Source organism: Melanerpes formicivorus, unplaced genomic scaffold (assembly GCF_026170545.1).
Source record: "Melanerpes formicivorus ecotype bairdi unplaced genomic scaffold, bMelFor1.0.p_v2 SCAF_15, whole genome shotgun sequence".
Classification (NCBI taxonomy): domain Eukaryota; kingdom Metazoa; phylum Chordata; class Aves; order Piciformes; family Picidae; genus Melanerpes; species Melanerpes formicivorus.
The window spans coordinates 12,732,963-12,753,656 of NW_027142367.1; the positions used below are offsets into that span (position 1 = coordinate 12,732,963).

Below are 20,694 nucleotides of genomic sequence, written 5' to 3' on the forward strand. Positions count from 1 at the left end.
GGAGCCTGGGTTTTTATTCAGCTTTCATCTCATTTGAAGATAATTTTCTCTAAAATGAGGAAAGCTGCTGTGCCATTTGTCTGTTTAAAGATAGTTAAGATTGAGAGAAGATTAAGTCTTTGTCAGAAATCTAGTGATCAGCTAGATCACCTGGTGATCAGCTGTGTAAACCTTTAAGCAGCATGACTTGATATTCATGTTTTTGAACTACTTGCTTGGATTTGTTCTTCTTTTTAAGCTGTAAACTGTTGGATCTTTCCAACATCTCTGTGCTCATGTGGAAAATGGTGTAGAATACACAAAATGTGTCAGCAGTCTTCTTCAAAAAGAATTGAAAGGGAAGTAAGTTGTTTGTCAGCTAGGTAAGGTACTGTACATCTGTTTGAAAGAGGGGTCAACACAGAATCTTTACTGAGATTGAAGAGTTTTAAATCAGATCCACTTGTAGTCAAGACAGGTCAGTTATAATCCATTATGCTGTAGGGATTGAGGTTAGATGATGTTACTTCAACTTTGAGAAGGACTTGATCCTGCAGGTTTTTCTGAAGCAGAGGGCTACAGCTCTGCTTAATGTGACTTCTGAAAGAAGTGGGAAGACTGTCTGTCATTCAGGGTGACTGCCTGGTATTTATTTATAGCACTACTTCAGAATCTGTGAAATATTTGGAAGAGCTCAGGAAAGAACTAAAGAGCAAGGTGAAGCTGGGAAAATCCCTGGTAGTTACCACTTCCTCTTTAATTTTTTTCCCCCTGAAAAACTGATTAACTGTGATTTCTGGTTATACTCTGTGATTGCAGTTCCCACCACTGAAAATCACAGTCAGGAGCTCAGAAGATCAAGTCTCCATACTGGTCCCAGAGACCAAGAAAGAAAGGATTCTCTATGTATTTTGCAGCCCCAACCTCACAATCGTGGCCGTTTAATGTTTTTATTTGCTTTTCCTGAGGAACATTTGTTAGGCTATTAACAGATGTGGCTCTGAGCTCAGTGAGCTCAGAATGTGTATCACTGTTATGTGTGGATGTCTTGGATTGGTATTTCCATCTGATTATTGGCTCTTTGGGGTGAAAGAGGGAACTAGCAAGAGTTTGCTGGAAGGATGGGGCAGCACCTTAGGTCGGATGGATCTTTTAGCATGCAGAAAGTTGAGGCCTTCGTAAAGAAACCCCTACTGTTGTCTGAAACTGTTGCAAATGTAACTTACACAGCTGAAGTACATAAACCATGTAATTATGCAACTTGTTAATATTTTGTTCTGCAGCAAACTGAGCTGAATTTCTTGATACCTAACACAACGCCCTTCTGCTGAGACTCCTGATTTCATTACTACCATCAGCAGTACAAAGCTTCCATCTTCTTTGGCTGCTCCAAAAATGTGAGGAAGAAAAGGCTTTTTATAAATTCTGAGCAAAATAGTTTTAGTTTTAAAACTAAAATTTCTGTGCTCCTGAGGTGGCTTTGGAACAGCGGCACTCAACCATAACTGTTTAGACAGCATTAACATACTGCTTTCATTTGAAACAGAAGTCTCCCATGCTCCTGAAATAGGAGCAGTCTTGTGCCTTCAGCACAATAAGGACATGAACCTGTAGGAGTAGGTCCAAAGGAAGCCAGGAAAATTATCAGAAGGCTGGAACACCCCTCTTAAGAGCCTGGAGAATAGAAGGCTCCAGGGAGACCTTACTGTATTTAAAAGGGCCTAGTGGAAAGATGTGGACAGACATTTTAGCAGGGCCTGTTGTGATAGGACAAAGGGTGTTGCTTTGAAACTGAAAGAGGGGAAATTCAGGCTAAATAGAAAGAAGACCTATTTTAACAGTGATGGTGATGAAACCCTTGCTCAGGTTGCCCAGAGAGGTGGTAGAAATGCCATCCCTGGCAACATTCCAGGCCAGGTTGGATGGGGCTCTGAGCATCCTGATCTAGTTGCAGATGTCCCTGCTCACTGCAGTAGGCTTGGACTTAGATCACTTTTAAAAGTTGCTTCCACCCCAAAGCATTCTGTGATTCTAAGTCAATTGAGGCCATGATAAAGCATGAAGTGCTTTGGGATGCCTTTTTGCAGGCTGGGGGAACTGATGATTGTTCTCCTTAGCCTCACACAGTAAACCTGCCTTATCGATAAGTGAGAATTTCAGTGATAACATTGAGGCATGACACCCATAATTTTTCACTACATGGAGAATGAAAAGCTCTTGAAGCAAGACACTTGTACAAATCCTTTCTTGTCTTGATGTATTGGGCTCTACTGTGGTTTGTGGGTTATTTGCAACTGAAAAAAAAAATTCTTTAAAATTAAAATTTAATTCTTTTTTGGCTGCTGCTATTTCTGACAGACTGATGAGCAGCTCTTTCAATAGAAGGAATGAATGTCTAAGAGACAAATTTGTCATAGCAGCCCTATTACAGATGAATCTATTTTTCTCATCTTCCTTGCGTAAGGGAATCAACTGCTTGTCTAAAATGTCAGCACCCTTTCAAAGACTGAGGTAATGTTGTACAACCCTAAGTGTGGGAGATTCTTTAACTTTGTTCAAGGTGTCATGACCCCGAGGGCACTGATGGCATCTGGCTAAATTTGTTAAACAATGCAAAATTTCAAGTTTGCTCTTGGTGAAGATGAGGCTTAGTGGATGAGGGGAAGGCGGTGGATGTGGCCTTTAGAACGAGTCCAGAGAAGGGCAATGAAGTTGGTGAGGGGTTTGGAACACAAGCCCTATGAGGAGAGGCTGAGGGAGCTGGGGTTGCTCAGCCTGGAGAAGAGAAGACTCAGTGGTGACCTTATTGCTCTCTACAACTACCTGAAGGGAGGTTGTAGAAGGGCAGAGGTTGGTCTCTTCTCCCAGGCAGCCAGCACCAGAACGAGAGGACACAGTCTCAGGCTGCACCAGGGGAGGTTCAGGCTGGAGGTCAGGAGGAAGTTTTACACAGAGAGAGTGATTGCCCACTGGAATGGGCTGCCCAGGGAGGTGGTGGAGTCGCCAACACTGGAGGTGTTCAGGAGGAGACTTGACGGGGTGCTTGGTTGCATGGGTTAGTTGATTAGGTGGTGTTGGATGATAGGTTGGACGCGATGATCTTGAAGGTCTCTTCCAACCTGGTCAGGTCTATTCTATTCTATTGCCTTTAACGCCATGTCTCACAGCATCCTCCTGGAGAATCTGGCTGCTCATGGTTTGAATAGGTGCACACTTTTCTGTGTGGGAGGAAAAAATAAAAGGCAGGAAAAATAAAACCAACCAGCCCCAAACCCACCAAAACCCACAAACAAAAAAAAACCCACAACACCCCTCCCCCAAAAAAAACAAACAAACAAAAAAAACCACACCAAAAGTAAAACCAACCCCAAAACAAAACCAGAACCAAAACCATGCCACCCCAAAACTGCCAAGCTCAGAGTTGTGGTAAGTGAAGTTAAATCCAGTTGGCGTTCTGTCACAAGTGGTGTTCCCAGCGGTCAGTATTGGTGCCTGTTGTGTTCAGTATCTTTGTCAGTTACGGAGATGAGGGGATCAAGGGCACCTGCACTGAGTTTTCAGATAATACCAAGCTGAGTGTGCATCTTCATCTGCTTGAGGGTAGGAAGGCTCTACAGAGGGGCCTGGACAGGCTGGAACAATGGGATGAGGCCTGTAGTATGAGACTCAACAAGGCCTAGTGCTAGGATCCTGCACTTGGGTCACAACAACAAGGCTGGTGAGAGGCCTTGAGCACAAGCCCTGTGAGGGGAGGCCGAGGGAGCTGGGATTGTTTAGCCTGGAGAAGAGGAGGCTCAGGGGTGACCTCATTGCCCTCTACAACTACCTGAAGGGTGGTTGTAGCCAGGAAGGGGTTGGTCTCTTCTCCCAGTCAACCAGCACCAGAACAAGAGGACACAGTCTCAAGCTGCACCAGGGGAAGTTTAGGCTCAAGGTGAGGAGAAAGTTCTTCACTGAGCGAGTCATTCGTCATTGGAATGTGCTGCCCAGGGAGGTGGTCGAGTCACCATCCCTGGAGGTGTTCAAGAGGGGATTGGATGTGGCACTTAGTGCCATGGTCTAGTCATGAGGTCTGTGGTGACAGGCTGGACTTGATGATCTTTGAGGTCTCTTCCAACCTTAGTGATACTGTAACAGCAGCTCAACATTCCAGGCTTGGGGCAAATTGGCTGGAAAGCTAAGCTGCTCAACAGAAAATCTTCAGTTTCAGTATCACTAAGGTTGGAAGAGACCTCAAAGATCAGCGAGTCCAACCTGTCACCACAGACCTCATGACTAGAGTAGGGAGGACACCACTGCCCATTGCAGGCTTGAACTCACAACCTTCCCATTAAGGGTATTGTGTGCTACCAACTGAGCCACCTATGCTGTTGGAAAACAGTATGTGGGTGTTGATCAGCAGCTGTCTGAACACAAGCCAGCAGTGTGGCCAGGAGAGCCAACAGCATCCTGGCCTCTATAACAAACAGTGTGGCCAGCAGGACTAGAGAGGTGATTGTCTGCCTGTACAATGAGGCCACACCTTGAGTACTGTGTTTGGGTTTGGGCTCCTTACTGCAAGAAGGACACTGAGGTGCTGGGGACATGTCCAGAGAAGAACAATGAAGCTGGGGAAAGGGTCTGAAAAAGAAGTCTTCAAAGGAGCAGCTGAGGGAACTGAGGTGGTTTAGTCTGGAGAAAAGGAGGCTGAGGCAAGTCCTTGCTTTCTACAGCTACCTGAAAGGCGGTTGTAATGAAATGGGTGTTGCTCTGTTCTCCCAGGTGACAAGGGATAGGACAAGAGGAAGCAGTCTCAGGTTGTGCTAGGGGAGGTTTAGGTTGGATATTTGGGAAAATTTCTATGCTCAAAGGGCTGGCAAGCCCTGGAACAGACTGTCTAGGGAAGTGGATTCACCTTTCCCAGAGGGCTTTAAAAGATTTGTATATGTGGTGCTGAGGGACATGGTTTAACAGCAGGCTTGGTAGTATTAGTTTAGTGGTTGGCCTTGATCTTGGAGGTCTTTTCCAGCCTACATGATACTGATTATGAAGCAATCCCTTAAGGTGATCTGACCTCATTGTGTTGTGGGTCCTGAGCGTGGTAAATATTCTGTCTAGTTTCTGAATGTGACAATAAGGGTATAAGGCATTATCAGATTCCAGCTCTCTGGAGAGATCTTTCTCTGAGAAGGATGTGTTGGTCATTATTCTGAATTATTACAAAGCTTTTTGCTGTGGTGAGAACTGAAGCTCTAATGATGACCTACGCCTGCCTTCTTCCTGAGCACTTGTTTAACTGACTTTGCTGTTCTCCAGGCATATTAGCAGATTCAGAGGAATTGGGGTTTGTTTCGGCTCTTAGTAAAATCTTGGTTGCTAACAGCCTTCTTGAGATTGCACCTGTGCTGCTAGCTGTGAACTGGCTTGTAACAAATAAAGCATTCACAAGACACAGAAGCCCGTTAAAGCATTCCTCCTAAATCATTGCTTCTGTCTCAGTGATCCAGACTCTGCTATTCCTCAGATGTTACACTTTAAATGAAAAGTTGGATTGGGTAAGGGAAATGACTTCTTGAATACTTAAGTACTTTTGAATGCAAACTTCTTTAAAGTCTTCTCTTTTGTCAACAGGGTTTTGAAGAAGAAGAAATTGAAACTACAAGTGTGGAGGCTACTGCAAGTACCACCCTTCGGCCGGAGCTTCCAGCTGCAATAGAAACAAAGGTGTGCTGTGAAGCACACAGAATGGAAGCTGGGTATGTACAAATCTCATGGGTTTAGCCAGTTAAATCTGCAGGTGTGTGTTCAATATCATGCTGCTGCCATGCCAGCTTCAAAATGAAAGTGCTGGCTGGAGTCAAGTGTCATGGGGCTTGTAGTTCAGGTTGTAATGTGGGAGGCTTTGTGTTCTAGTTGCTGCTTCCAGTTTGGGGTGTTGGTCTTCTGTTGTCTGTGAGCTTGGGATTGGGGTGGTTGTTTTATCACTTTTGCTCTGCTTTCCTGCATAAACACCTCAGGTGTCCATTGGTTATTTCCATCAAACTCCTTATCTTGATCATAAGACTTCTTGGGTCAATTTACCTCCCAATCTTTGTGGGGGGCTTGCTTGTGAGAGCAGGCTGTCTTAAACTAGGACACTGGACAAAGCTTGAACTGAGACTCTGCAAGTGGGTGGTAGTGGGGAACAACCCAACTCCACAACTGAACACTTTTTATCCCTAGGACAGCTGTGTGGTGGAACAGGCTGTGCAGAGAGCTTGTGCAGTCCATGACCTTGAAGGTTTTCAGGATCTGACTGGACAAAGCCCTGTGCAGCCTGGTTAGACCTCACAGCTGACCCCAACCAGAGCATGAGGTTAAGCTGGAGACCTCCTGAAGTCTCTTCTGACCTGAACTGTCCTATGATTCTATGTTAACAAGTAAACAGCTGCAAAGCCCAAACTTGCTGTACCTTTTAGTGCCTTTGTGTTGTTCACCTACCCATCCCCATCCTTTTTCTAGTGAGCTGGGTCTCCAAGTTGCCTAACCACGTTTGGGTTTTTTTGTTGTAAATGAACTAGGATCGGTAGTAAACCTTTTGCATAGTCCCCTTTTGGAGAGTCCATAGACCTGTTAGGTCACTTCTGAGCAGACCACTGTACTTGCATGCCTTAACCTTGCTGTTCGTCAGTCTCAAGTTAACTTCCTGTTCTTTCACTCTGGGATGATGTGAATATGGCAGTGGAATAAAATGTTCTATGCAATCCATATATTCAGACTGTATAAGTAGGAAACCATCATCTCTTAAATCCCTTTTCCAACTCAGACAAAATGAGTTATTTCGAGGAGTCTATGCACCAGAAAAGGTCTACATTTTTCCTGAAACAAGAGTTGGAGAATCATGCATCTTAAAGGTCAACTTGAGGAATCATTCCTTTGCAACACACCTGGTAAGTTGTTTGACAGACTTTATTTTAAGCAGTTTTTCAGAAGTCCTTCCAGCAGGTGAACTACACTGTTTGTTGTTTTGGTGGTGGTTTTATTGTCTCTTGGCCGAAGATTGCAGTGGTGATTAGTTTAGTCTTAGTTTGTTAGGTTCAGAAGTCCGTATTACACAGTCTGACTGAATCACTGACTGCATTTATAATCTATTTGCAACTGCAGGGGGGGGGGAAAAAAAGATATTATAGTGTGCATAGATTTCTTCTTAACCTGATTTATTTGATTTCTTAAACGTTATTAAAATATTGAGATGTGAATTTTATCATACTACGCACAGGTGTGGGCGTGCTTTATTTTTGAGCCCTGGCTCTGTGCAAAGCTTTATTTTAAGTCACCTGATTTATCTTAAGCGTGTCATAAATAGAATATGCTAAGCTTAGAATGTAGTGCACTTTTAAGCATTTTGTATTAAATTGCAGCTGATATTTATACGTCCCAGAGAGCCTTTCTACATCAAGCACTCAAAATACCTTCTAAGGTGAGTGATGTCTGTGCTAACGTTCTCTCCAAACAAAAAAAACCCTAAATAATTCAAGATAAGTATTTTCTCTCTATGTACAGTGCTAAGATCAAGACAGAAATTTCTGACTTTCTAGCTGTCTAGTTATAGGTTTGGGGGCTTTTTCTTTTGTGGATTTTTGGGGTGCTTTTTTGCTAAGCTGTACTCTGTAATCTTGGTTAGAAGCAGAATAAGCCCACACAGTTATTTCTGCATCTGCCAATTTCTTGCCTGCAAATTGTTCCTAACAGTGCTGCTGCTTTTAATGCTAAGCCTAATGCTTCATTTAACCATTTGGCATGCTGTGCACAATCAAGTCATTCCTTCCATTTATACCTTCTGCACAACACACCAAACAAATTGCCTTCATCATGTTTCTAATTTGACAAACCTGCAGAGCTTCATCAAAGATTCTCTGCAAATGCAAGGTTTGAGCAGCCAGTGGAATTGCCTGGTCACATCAAGTTTTTCAGCATGTTACCTGCATAAAAGGAATTTAAGTTGGTGATAACAATCCCTGAAAATAAACCCAGTCATCTTTGGAATTCATTACCAGTATTTGGCAGTCCTATTAGTCATCTTTTCAATAAGTGTAGCATCTCTTATGCTCATCTGCAGCAGTGAGGCTGTTTTCCTGATGTGTTAAGAATGGCTTGGGTAGGAAGGGGCGGTAAAGATCATCTAATTCCAACCCCCCTACCATGGGCAGGGACACCTTCCACTAGACCGGGTCGCTCAAAGCCCCATGCAATCTGGCCTTGCACAATTCCAAGGAGGAGGCATCAACAACCTATCTGGGCAACCTGCTCCAGTGCCTTACCACCTTCATGGGGAAGAATTTCTTCCTAATATCTACCCTCTTTCAGTTTGAATCCATTACACATTGTCATATCACTACCTCCCCTTGTAAAAAGTCCCTCTCCAGCTTTCTTGTAGGCCCCCTTCTAATACCAAAAAGTTGCGATAAGACCTCCCTGGAGCCTTCTGTTATTCAGGCTGAACAATCCAAACTCTTTCATAGGATCATAGGATGTTAGGGGTTGGAAGGAACCTTTTGAAGATCATCAACTCCACCCCCCCTGCCAGAACAGGAAAGCCTGTCTTCAGGAGAACTGCTGATTAATTCTTCTTTTAGGGAAGAAGGGTAATGTGTCTATATAGTGACAGCCAAGTGGACACCTCCATTTGGAGGTCAAATGGAACTCAGAATCACAGAATGTTAGGGGTTGGAAGGGACCTCCAGAGATCATTTGGTCCAGCCCCTCTGCCAAAGCAGGATCACTTAGGGCAGGCCACGCAGGAGGATGGCCAGGTTGGCTGCCATGTGCTAAGAAACTCTAAGAAACATGCACTAAGACGCTCTGCTTTGCTGGTGCATCACACGTCATGTAGTACCTATTCTGGAAATTAGTATTTGACAGCCCATCTCTTAAAAAGAGAGAGATACATAGCTTCCTGTTCAGTTTGAGCTTGGTTACATTGTTCTTTTTGAGTAAGTGTTAGGATGTGTAAAGTAGCTTGGATATATTATTTTGGAGACGATATGGAGTTGTGCAATTCTCCTCACTTGCTACTGAATTTAGCCTTCGGTTTTGTAAATCCTCAGGTGGCCTGGCCATATGCAGCTTCAGACTATTCTTACTGAAATTTGTGGGTTTTTTATATAAGGCATCTGTTACAGATTAAATAGTCATACCCATGCTCTTCACTTAGAAAATGGATTTTAAAAAGTAAAGCTGAGTAAATATCTCCATCCCATATGTTATGGATGGGAAAAGAGACAGAGCATGCCAGGTTTCTGATACAAATATGGTAGATTGAAACCCTGATCTGGCTGTGCTCCTTCACTGTGTTGCTGATTTGTGGTTCAGCACAACATAATTAGTCCTTTGGGTTTCTATTACCCCAGTTAAAAAGATGCAGTAGAATACCACTCTTTATTCTATAAGTACATCCTCCTAAGTTACTTGACTGACCAGGATCTGTTTATGAAGGAAGCAATACAAAATACATTTTCCAGGGTGACTATTTTAGCACCAAGGATGATGATAAACAAGTAAGGCTGAGACCAAGCTTACAAAGGGCAATATTTTTATTCCCAAATGTAGGAGAAGGTTGAGAGCACAGACTGATTCCAATAGGTAGTGTTAGTGTAGAGGAAAGGAATATGAAAATAAGTAGGGAAAAGAAACAGATTCTAGAGGACATTGGATAATACTAAATACTGTTAAGGGGAGAAAACTGAAGTTGCAAGGCAAGAAAACAAATCTGTCTGTCTGTCTTAGTAAGGCAGAATGGTGCTGTTCATTTTTCCTCATTCCAATATATGCCTTTCACTGTTACTTGTCTGTTAGTGCTGGATATTTCTGTTGGATGCTATGGAATCCAATATGCTGCCACTCAGTTTTTCCAGCTTGTTGCTTGTATAGCTTATGCTTTTTAGAACATTCACTCCAGGCTCTTGACAGTCAAGGCAGCCACCCAGTACATTGGTTGTTTCTATGCAATCTGAATAGAAGAGGCATTATATCACCTAAAAAGGTGTCATGTAAAACCTTTACAAGACTGTTTGTGAGTCAATATACCTATCCACAGTGATTCAGCAACATTTTTCTTAGTGTGCAGGCAGTTACAAGTAATTGAAATTATTTTATTGCTAGCTTGAGACTGGTGGGATTGCAGAGTTGGAAATTCTAGGGTACTTGTCAAATTATTTGTGAAGGGGAAAAAGCTAGTAACTTTGCTCTAAACAGGGTTTGTGCACTGCCAAGAGACCAAACATCTACATAAACTAGCAGCAGCATTGTAGCACTTTGTGTAATCAATAGGAAAGAGTGATCTTTAGAATCAGAGTCCATCAGAAGAATAATAGAACACGAGAAGGACATGGAACTGTTAAAACAAGTCCAGAGGAGAGCCACAATGGTGATTAGAAGGCTGGCTGAAGCCTCTCTCCTAAAAAGGCAGGCTGAGAGACATGGGGTTGTTCAGCCTGGGGGGAGGGGAGACTTCATAGCAGCCTTCCAGTAGTTGAACCTACGGGACAGCTGGACAGGAACTTTTTACAAAGGCATGGGGTGATAGGATGGAGGGATAATGGCTTCAAACTGGGAGAAGTTCAGTTTAGACTGGATATTAGGAAGAAATTCTTCCTCTTGAGGGTGGTGAGGCACTGGAATAAGTTGCCCCAGGGAAGTTATAGAGGCTCCATCTTTGGAAGCATTCAAAGCCAGGTTGAACAACCTGGTCTAGTAGGTGGTGTTGCTGGGGGCAGGGGGTTTGGAACTAGGTGATCATTAAAGTCCCTTCCAACCCATTCTATGACTTTATAATAAAATCCATGAGAAAAAACACAATGATTCAATGCACAGCCAAGATGCTGCTCTGGTGATGTCGTAGGGTCACAGGTGAAAATCAAAACTAGAGGAGAATTTCTCTTTCTGTAGGCTTTACTTGTTTATTAACAATGAATATGCACATATCTGTCTTTTTACAGATCCCATTGTTACATCCATGTGCCAGTCAAGTTCAAGCCCAAGGAGGAAGGAGAATTTACAGGCCTCTTTCATGTGCTGTTGACCAAGGGTCCCTCAATTAGTATTCAACTGTATGGTAGAGCCATTGCAAACTGAAAGAGTGTATATAATTTCTCACAATTTATTCCTTTAAAAGTATTCAAAGATTTGAACTACCTTTGTCCTCATGTCCTGGTTGTTTTGCCCTGTGCTGCTGCTTTGATAGAAGGTGTTCTGTAAGATGAATGATAGTATGTGTTTTACAGGTCTGTTTTCATAGTAAAAACACTGAGACATCACATTGTATGTTTTAAAGTTGCCATGTTCTAACTTATGTTTTTGCACTTTCTGTGAAATGGGAAGATTTCTATTTCTGCATTTATTAGGAGTAGCTACATACTGATATATTTTATTGTAAGCATTGTAAATCCAGAAATAAAAATCTATGTGTTGACAGTGGATTAGATGTAGCTAAGATGTTGAGCTGTATGCTCCTGGACAAGGCTGTTTCTCAGAGGGACACTTTGGAGAGCACGGGGAGGGACTGGAGTACACAGGAGCTGATTTGTTTCCGTCTGCTGAAGCTGGGGCCAGATCAAACCCTAACTTTTCACACAGTTCGGTGTCCAGCATGAACACTGGTTCAAATGAGCAATACTGCCTTTGGCCCTCAGACTGATTCATCTGACCCCCTCTTCTGTCTCTAACAGCCATGAGATGATGTTAGTTTGAGAGATGGCATAAGCCTGACTGCTTCTTTTGGTCCACTTCTCTTGCATTTCTTTGGCATCTGCAGTCAGTGGATTTAGGGATGGGAGGTAGATTCCTATCTATTAATTTAGGGATTGTCCTGTGACTTTATCTGTCCACCTTTTGGAATCCTTTTGACACTGTTTCCATAACTTCATGGAGCTAGAAATGTGACTTTCTGACAGCATAGTTCTGTCATGGCTTATGTATATTATTCTTTTCTTCAGGTTTGAAGACGTGTGAGTGAAATTTCTTTCAATAGGAGACTGTTTAACTGCAGTTTCAAACAACTGAAGTTTGGAAAAGCTGGCAGGAGAACACTGAAGTACCTAGTGCATTGCCTTTGCTGTAGGCCACCAGGATTATGTTGAAGTAAACAAAACCTGCTGTTTTTTCGTAACATCTTATTTCTCAGCCATCTGAAAATGGGAAGGAACTAGACATCACAGAATCATGGAATGTTAGGGGTGGGAGGCATCTAGAGTAGGCCACACAGGAATGCATCCAGGTGGATTTTCAATGTCTCCAGAGGAGACGACTCCACAGCCTTTCTGGGCAGCCTGTTCCAGTGCTTCATCACCCTCATAGTGGAAAAGTTTTTTCTTATTTTCACATGGAACCTCCTTTACTCCAGCTTTCACCCACTGCCCCTTGTCCTATTATTGGACACCACTGAGAAGAGCCTGGCTCCATCCTCCTGACACTCGCTCTTCACATGTTTTAAACATGAATGACATCACCCCACCTCTTCTCCTAGCTAGAGACCCACCTCCCTCAGCCTTTCCTCATGAGGGAGATGTTCCACTGCCTTCAGTGTCTTTATGGCTCTGTGCTGCATTCTCCTGAGCAGATCACTGAGGCCCTTCCTGAACTGAGGGCTCCAAAACTGGACACAGTATTGCCAATGTGGCACTCAGCAGGGCTGAGGGGGAAGAGAACCTCTCTTGACCTACTGACCACAGCCCCTCTGCTACACCCTTTCTTGGCCACAAGGGCACATTGCTGGCTCATGGTCAACCCAAGTCTGATAGCTGATTTACCAGGTTTGGATGAAGTTTTTCCTCAGTGATGAAGGTGCAAGAACTGGAGCATAGACAATGTATCCTTACTTGCAAAGCAAGAACATCAGTGGGGCTTCAAAAGTCTGAGGAATTCACTTCAAACTGATTCCATTCCTAGTCCATAAAATAAGTGGTTGCTCTATCTAGGAAGTAAACTTCTGTAGTCAAGATGATCTGTCTTTGAGTTGTTCAGTGCTTACTGTGAAGGAGCCCTGATCTCTGTCTTTACGTCTTTTAGGGATACTGAAAAATAGAACATTTCTGACCAGTGCTCAAAATCTGCAAGTTTGCAGAAGAGTTTAAACCATGATACTTCTGATAGAAGAATCAGAATTAGCTTTGGGTGTAATTCTTCTCTCCTTTGGTTGTTGACAGCTTTGACACTTTCTTCTGTTTTCTCCTGCTGATGGATGCAATCCTTTGTCTTAGACTGGGAATCATAGAATGGTCTGAGCTGGAAGGGACCTCCAAAGGTCATCTAGTCCAACCCCCTCTGCAGTAAGCAGGGGCATCCCCAGCTAGATCAGGCTGCCCAGAGCCCTGTTGAACCTCACCTTAATTACCTCCAAGGATGGGGCCCTGTGGAAGTTGGAATCATCAGGATCCAAGTCGCCTTTAAGAGATCAGGCATGTAACAAAGAAGATATTTTAACATTTGGTAGGTGTAAACTTCATCTGGATAAATGATTTTGATCATGGTGAATTTTGGAGAGTTTGGTTTTTTAATGTCTGTAATGTCTTTTTTTAATTTTTAATGTCTTCATCAGTAAAATTGCTGACACCAAGCTGGGAGCAGGAGTTGATCTGCTGGAGGGTAGAGAGGCTCTGCAGAGAGACCTCGACAGGCTGGACAGATGGGCAGAGTCTAATGGCATGAGATTGAACACATCCAAGTGCCGGGTTCTGCACATTGGCCACAACAACCCCATGCAGTGCTACAGGCTGGGGTCAGAGTGGCTGGAGAGCAGCCAGGCAGAGAGGGACCTGGGGGTACTGGTCGATGGCAGGCTGAACATGAGCCTGCAGTGTGCCCACGCAGCCAAGAGGGCCAATGGCATCCTGGCCTGCATCAGGAGCAGTGTGGCCAGCAGGAGCAGGGAGGTCATTGTGCCCCTGTACACTGCACTGGTTAGGCCGCACCTCGAGTCCTGTGTCCAGTTCTGGGCCCCTCAGTTTAGGAAGGAGGTTGACTTGCTGGAACGAGTCCAGAGAAGGGCAACAAAGTTGGTGAGGGGTTTGGAGCACAAGCCCTATGAGGAAAGACTGAGGGAGCTGGGATTGCTCAGCCTGGAGAAGAGGAGACTCAGGGGTGACCTTATCACTCTCTACAACTACCTGAAGGGAGGTTGTAGACAGGTGGATGATGGTCTCTTCTCCCAGGCAGCCAGTACCAGAACAAGAGGACACAGTCTCAAGCTGCGCCAGGGGAGGTTCAGGTTGGATGTTAGGAAGAAGTTCTATACAGAGAGAGTGATTGCCCATTGGAATGGGCTGCCCAAGGAGGTGGTGGAGTCGCCGTCATTGGAGGTGTTCAGGAGGAGACTTGATGGGGTGCTTGGTGCCATGGGTTAGCTGTTTGGGTGGGTTGGTTTGGTTGATGGGTTGGACGCGATGATCTTGAAGGTCTCTTCCAACCTGGTTTGGTTTATTCTAAATAAAAGTTTATTCTAAAATTAAGTTTTAACAGTAGGGATAATAAATAATGAGTACTGATAAGTATGCAATAATTGGAATAGAATATTGTAAGCAATTATAATGTGATATGCATATGGTAATCATCATAGAATATTGTAATTAGTAATTAATCATAAGAAGATTTAGTTACTAGTGAGTAATATTAAATAGAATAAGTTATTCTACAAGTTCATAGGTTAAGTTTCTCTTCTGGTTTGGTTTGACCCTTTTTTGTTTGCTGGCATTTTAAAAGTGCACTTTCTGTAATGTAACATTTTTTTTTGTTTCTTTGTAAAAAAATGAATTGAGTGATTTAATTTTAACACAGTCTAAGTATTTTATGAATTTTTGGTATTAGCAGAAGTGAAGAGTTTGATATAGGGATATTATACCATTTTGTTTGCTTGGTTTTTTATATTTGTGGTAGTATTTTAAGATAAGGACTATTAAAAAAAAACCCACAAAATATCAAAAATGTTCTTTTAAGTATGCCACAGAGAGGTTTAGCCTAGGAAAAGGCAAATGGATTTGGTAGTGTGGGAAAGGCATGTGTGTTCTATCACCTACACGTGTTTTTCAGGATACCAGAAAGAAAAAAATCACTCTGTTCATGAGCTGGGGAGATCTACAACTTGGTACTGCAAGCATCTCAGCTGACAACGCAGAAATCAACACATGGGCAAAACACCACTAAAAACACTACAGCCAAATGAAGGCTAACTATGCTGAAAGCACCTGTGGCTGTTTGCAATGACTGCCATGCTGAGTGGAAATGGATGGCATTGATCTGGCGCTGATTGTGCAAGAATGACACTAGAAAACACCTGAATTAGGACTCAATATTGCAGTTGCTTAATTGCTGTGAGATTAGGGAATATCACAGTATCACTAAGGTTGGAAGAGACCTTGAGGATCATCAAGTCCAACCTGTCACCACAGACCTCATGACTAGACCATGGCACCAAGTGCCACGTCCAATCTCCTCTTGAACACCTTGAGGGATGGTGACTCCACCACCTCCCTGGGCAGCACATTCCAATGACTAATGACTCTCTCGGTGAAGAACTTTCTCCTCACCTCAAGCCTAAACTTCCCCTGGCGCAGCTTGAGACTGTGTCCTCTTGTTCTGGTGCTGGTTGCCTGGGAGAAGAGACCAACCCCTTCCTGGCTACAACCACCCCTCAGGTAGTTGTAGAGGGCAATGAGGTCACCCCTGAGCCTCCTCTTCTCCAGGCTAAACAATCCCAGCTCCCTCAGCCTCTCCTCATAGGACTTATGCTCAAGGCCTCTCCCCAGCCTTGTTGCCCTTCTCTGGACACGTTCAAGTGTTTCGATGTCCTTCTTAAACTGAGGGGCCCAGAACTGGACACAGGACTCAAGGTGCGGCCTAACCAATGCAGGGTACAGGGGCACAATGACCTCCCTGCTCCTGCTGGCCACACTATTCCTAATGCAGGCCAGGATGCCATTGGCCCTCTTGGCCACCTGGGCACACTGCTGGCTCATATTCAGGTGGCTGTCGATCAGCACCCCCAGGTCCCTCTCTATTTGGGAGCTCTCCAGCCATTCCGACCCCAGCCTGTAGCTCTGCATGGGGTTGCCGTGGCCAAAGTGCAGCACCCGGCACATGTTCACATGGGTTTATGTTAGCTCACCAGAATGTTGTTATCAAATAATAATTTCAAATGGTTAAAGGGATGGTTAGAATGGATTATAACACAAAAGACATTTTCATTTTTTGTTATGAAAACACAAAAGGGAGTGCAGGTATGATGCCACAAAAATGAATTGTTAGTTTTGTTTTTAATTTTTTTTCATTTTATATGTGGTTTTTTTGTGTGGTTTAGCAAAATTTGTGGAGGATTTAAAAGTTTTGGTGGCTTTAGTTGGGAGAAGTTTGAAAAAACAAACTTACTGTTAGAATATATGGCCAAGAGTTGCAACTCATCAGATTAGGGGAGTAAATATGGATTGTGTTACGTTTAACTTTAGTGTATTGGGTTTGGCTGAGCTGGAGTTAATTCTCCTCACAGCATCTTTCTAGTGCTGCGTTTTGCAGCAGTAGTTGATAACACAGCAGTATTTTGGCTGCTGTTGAATAAGCCTCCAGGCTGTGTCTTTTCATCGTTTCCCCTGCTCCAAGAGTGTGCTGATGGCTGGGCAAGATCTTGGGAGTGGACACACCTGGTTCAGCTGACCTGACCTGGCCAAGGAGGTTTTCCATGCCATATGATGTCAGCTCAGATATAAGAATGAAGTGTAAGAAGGAAGTGGGGATTTTGTCCATGGCATCTCTCCTTCTAAGGAACCACTAAGCTTAGAGAGCCCTGCTTCCCAAGACCATCCATTGTCCTGCTGATGGGAAGTAGACACAAACATCTCTGTCTGCTTTCACTTCTACCTTTGTTTATTACTGTTATTAAATTGCTTCTATCTTATTGCTAGCTTTTGTTATGTTTTCCCCCCTCTCCCCTGTTCATTTAAGGAGGGGAGTGATAGAGCAGCTTTGGTGGGCATCTGGCCTCTAGGCCAGGGCCAAACCACCACAATCAGACAGAACTATGTGTATTTAGGATGTCACTTGGGCAAGGAAAGTATATAAAAACTATAATCACACCAGCAAAGAGGTTTACTCACCCTCACCATCTACTTCCAGGTCTTTTCTTTATCTGTGGGGATGGGCCCTGGCCAGCCTTGCCCTCACAGGTCAAGGGAGAACCCCGCAGCCTTGGTTGTTTGACCGTGTTGACACCAACTTGTTCCTAACATCCAATCTCAAACATCCCAATCAGGCAAACTTAAAACCCAGCAAAACCCAAACAAACAAAAGCCCAGTGGAAAAACCCAAACTAAAACCAACCACTAAAATACCCAACATCAACAAAAAAAACCAAACCAAGAACCTCACAAACAACAACAACAATCCCCTAATGACTCTGTAATTATACGAAGAGATTCAGAAATAGATTATTTGTCAGAATTCCTGAGGTGCCTAATGCTGAGAGTGTCTTTGTACCTGCTCAGGCTAATTGGAATATTAGTAATCATAATTATTCAGTAGCTTTGTAAAGTTTTCACCTCATTGCCTACAAATGGAGTTATAATACATTCTGTACACGCACTTCAGTGTGGTTTGCAGATTGTTGCCCTGGCATCTGAAACTAATTAGTGTTCAGAAAACTTAGTGAAGGTCCATATCCATCTCTGACTGTCTAGAAAGTTTTATTATGACCATGTAAAAGGTTAAAACGGTAAAGAGAATTTTGTGAGTGGTGTTTGTTTTGGTTTGGTTGTTTTGGATTGGGTTTTTTTGGTGTATAAAGTAAGAGCCTCAGAGCAGTGGTGGCTCTTTGAAGTTGTGTTAAAGGCTGTGGGGCATTTGTGTGGCAGGAATGGCTGTCAGGAGGAATGCTGATGTATTCTTGCTCCTAAGAGTTGTGGGGGTGACAGAGCTAGCAGGATGCACTTTGAGGTTATCAAGGAGTGTTTCTTCTGTGTGTGAAGTGTCTTAGCTCTCTCTATTGTAGTATCTTAGAAATGAGAAAGGGCATGATGGGGACAAAAGTCCTGGGTATTTGACATAAGATTACTTGTTGTTGAATATCTCAACTTCTATTCACAGTTATCTTCTGCTCCCCACCCCCCCAAAAAAAAACCCTGCTTTTATTGTGTAGCATAGAATCATAGACTGGTAGAGGTTGGAAGGGACCTGTAGAGATCACAGAATGTTAGGAGTTGGAAAGGACCTCTGAAGGTCATGTCCCAATCCCTCTGCCAGAGTAGGACCATGGAATCTAGCACAGGTTGCACAGGAACACATCCAGATGGGCCTTGAAAGTCTCCAGAGAAGGAGACTCCACAACCTCTCTGGGCAGCCTGTTCCAGTGGTCTGTGAACATATTCCTCTTCATGTTGAGGTGGAACCTCCTGTGCTGTAGTTTATATCCATTGCCCCTTGTTGTCTCTGTCCAGAGAGGATAAGAAAGTTCTTTTGAACATTCCTGTGTTATGAAATTAGAGGCACAAACAAGGCCAAAATATCAACAGTGAGGCTATTTATTAAAAGAATAAAGTGAATGGAACAGACGAAGGGAGAGTGAGAGGGGGGAGAAAAATAGAGACACGGAGAGGGAGAGAGAGGAGGAATTATATTACCACACCCCTCTACCCTCCAAGACAGTTCAGGTCTGTGGAGGAAGGGTGCTGCTGCTTTGGCATGGAGGAGATGTCATCCTTGTTCTGTCCTCTGCTGGAGGAGGGGAGGGAGAGATCCTCAAGTCCAAGTCCTTCTCTGAGCAGCGTCTTCAGCTCCATGAGTTGCAGCAGGCGGAGCTTAGGACATGGAGAGAGGGTTCCTCCTTGTCTGCTGCTTTCAGGCTACATGGTGATGTCTTTTCTCCTGTGTCTGTCCCTTTCTCTCCTTGTATTTTCTTCTCCTTTTTTCTTCTTCAGGGCAGGCATTACTCAGATCTTATTCTGAGCAGCTACTGCTCAGGTCTTTTATACAGTTTTTCAGGTATGTGCAGGTGGTGAATCCATTGTCTTTTTCACCATCCTCCCTTTCTGGGGTAGCTGATAGATCAAGATTTTGTCTATGCATGTTCCAGAGAGTCATTATCCAGTGGCTTCTGCCCAATACACATCAGCTATAGTCTGGGCAAGGAGCAAAGGTGATTTTATCTTTGTTGATTCACATCAAGAGGGACAAAATTTAGTCTCTTACACTTGGCCTATCACAGGGTGCAATAGAGAAGAGCCTGTCCCCTCCCTCTTGACACCCAGCCCTCAGATATTTATAAACATTTATTAAATCCCCTCACAGCCTTCTCCTCTCCAGACTAAATAGCTCCAGGGCTCTCAGCCTTTCCTCATAGGGCAGTGCTCTAGTCCCTTAATCATCTTGGTAGCTCTCTGTTGGACTTTCTCCAGCAGATCCTTGTCTCTCCTGAACTGGGGAGCCCAAAACTGGATGCAATATTCCAGGTGAGGTCTTGTCCCAAAGGGACAAAAAAGCCTCAAAAATGCTCTGAACCGGACACTGAGGCAGGAGCTAGTAGGCCTGGTTTTTCAGGCTTGCCTGAACATGTTTTAGAGCCCAAGTGAGCCAGGTGGGCCTGCTTTTGGTCACATTGGGAAAGAAGCCTTTCTATAGGTTGCAGTATCAGGGTTTTATTCCTCAATCTGTGTTGTCACTGGCTGTTATTGTCTCAGGAAATCTGTAAGTACCAGCCTAAAGAGCCAGAGCCTTGCCTTGCAATTGTCCATGCTCTGGAAGGAACCACAAGCTTTGCTTGGAGGCCGAAATGTGTTTTGGTTTACCCAGACAGGACAGCAAAGACCCCTCGCTGTTCTAGCGTTGTAAAGCCGAGGAGCAGACAGACACGTCTTGCCGGGCCGAGAGGCGAAACCCCAGAGGAGCTGAGTCCCCGGGACAGTCTCGTTTGTCTGGAGCAAGGAGCAAGCGCCACTGTGAAAGGATTGCAGCAGAGGAACCTCTTTTCTACAAAGCTTTCAGCTACAAAGCCTTCGGGAGTGAATCCTGTCTCAGCAATAAGCTGCAGACACCAACAGAAAGTGAAACTGTGCTCCTGCAGCTTCCACGTGGTCAACACCATTTTGGTTTTCTTTAAATCCTAGCCTGCGCCACGAGGTATCAGGATCAGTGAGTAATTGCAGCATCTGGTTTTTACAAGCACCTATTGAAGGGCTGTTGTCCTGGGGAATTCTGGAGTTCCCTCCGCCCTGTTGTGGGCCCTGTTGGGGTCGGAGTGGCTGGAGAGCTCCCAAACAGAGAGGGACCTGGGGGTGCTGATCGACAGCCACCTGAATACGAGCCTGTAGTGTGCCCAGGCAGCCAAGAGGGCCAATGGCATCCTGGCCTGCATTAGGAATAGTGTGGCCAGCAGGAGCAGGGAAGTCATTGTGCCCCTGTACTCTGCTTTGGTTAGGCCAAACCGTGAGTACTGTGTCCAGTTCTGGGCCCCTCAGTTTAAGAAGGACATCGAAACACTTGAACGTGTCCAGAGAAGGGCAACAAGGCTGGGGAGAGGCCTTGAACACAAGCTCTATGAGGAGAGGCTGAGGGAGCTGGGATTGTTTAGCCTGGAGAAGAGGAGGCTCAGGGGTGACCTCATTGCCCTCTACAACTACCTGAAAGGTGGTTGTAGCCAGGAAGGCGTTGGTCTCTTCTCCCAGGCACCCAGCACCAGAACAAGGGGACACAGTCTCAAGCTGCGCCAGGGGAGGTTTAGACTCG

At 44.3% G+C, this 20,694-nt stretch overlaps 1 protein-coding gene across 3 annotated transcripts in view; it reads left to right on the top strand.

Annotated features, from left to right (window-relative positions):
* Positions 1-13,679, top strand: part of CEP192 (centrosomal protein 192) — a 79,104-nt gene extending 65,425 nt beyond the window's left edge. For all 3 annotated transcript variants that reach the window (XM_068147654.1, XM_068147655.1, XM_068147656.1), the window contains 4 exons: positions 5,590-5,714; positions 6,764-6,887; positions 7,359-7,417; positions 10,935-13,679. In XM_068147654.1, coding sequence (XP_068003755.1) covers positions 5,590-5,714; positions 6,764-6,887; positions 7,359-7,417; positions 10,935-11,070 — 444 coding nt within the window. In that variant the 3' untranslated portion in view covers positions 11,071-13,679. The remainder of the gene's footprint in view (positions 1-5,589; positions 5,715-6,763; positions 6,888-7,358; positions 7,418-10,934) is intronic.
* The last annotated feature ends 7,015 nt before the right edge of the window (positions 13,680-20,694 follow it).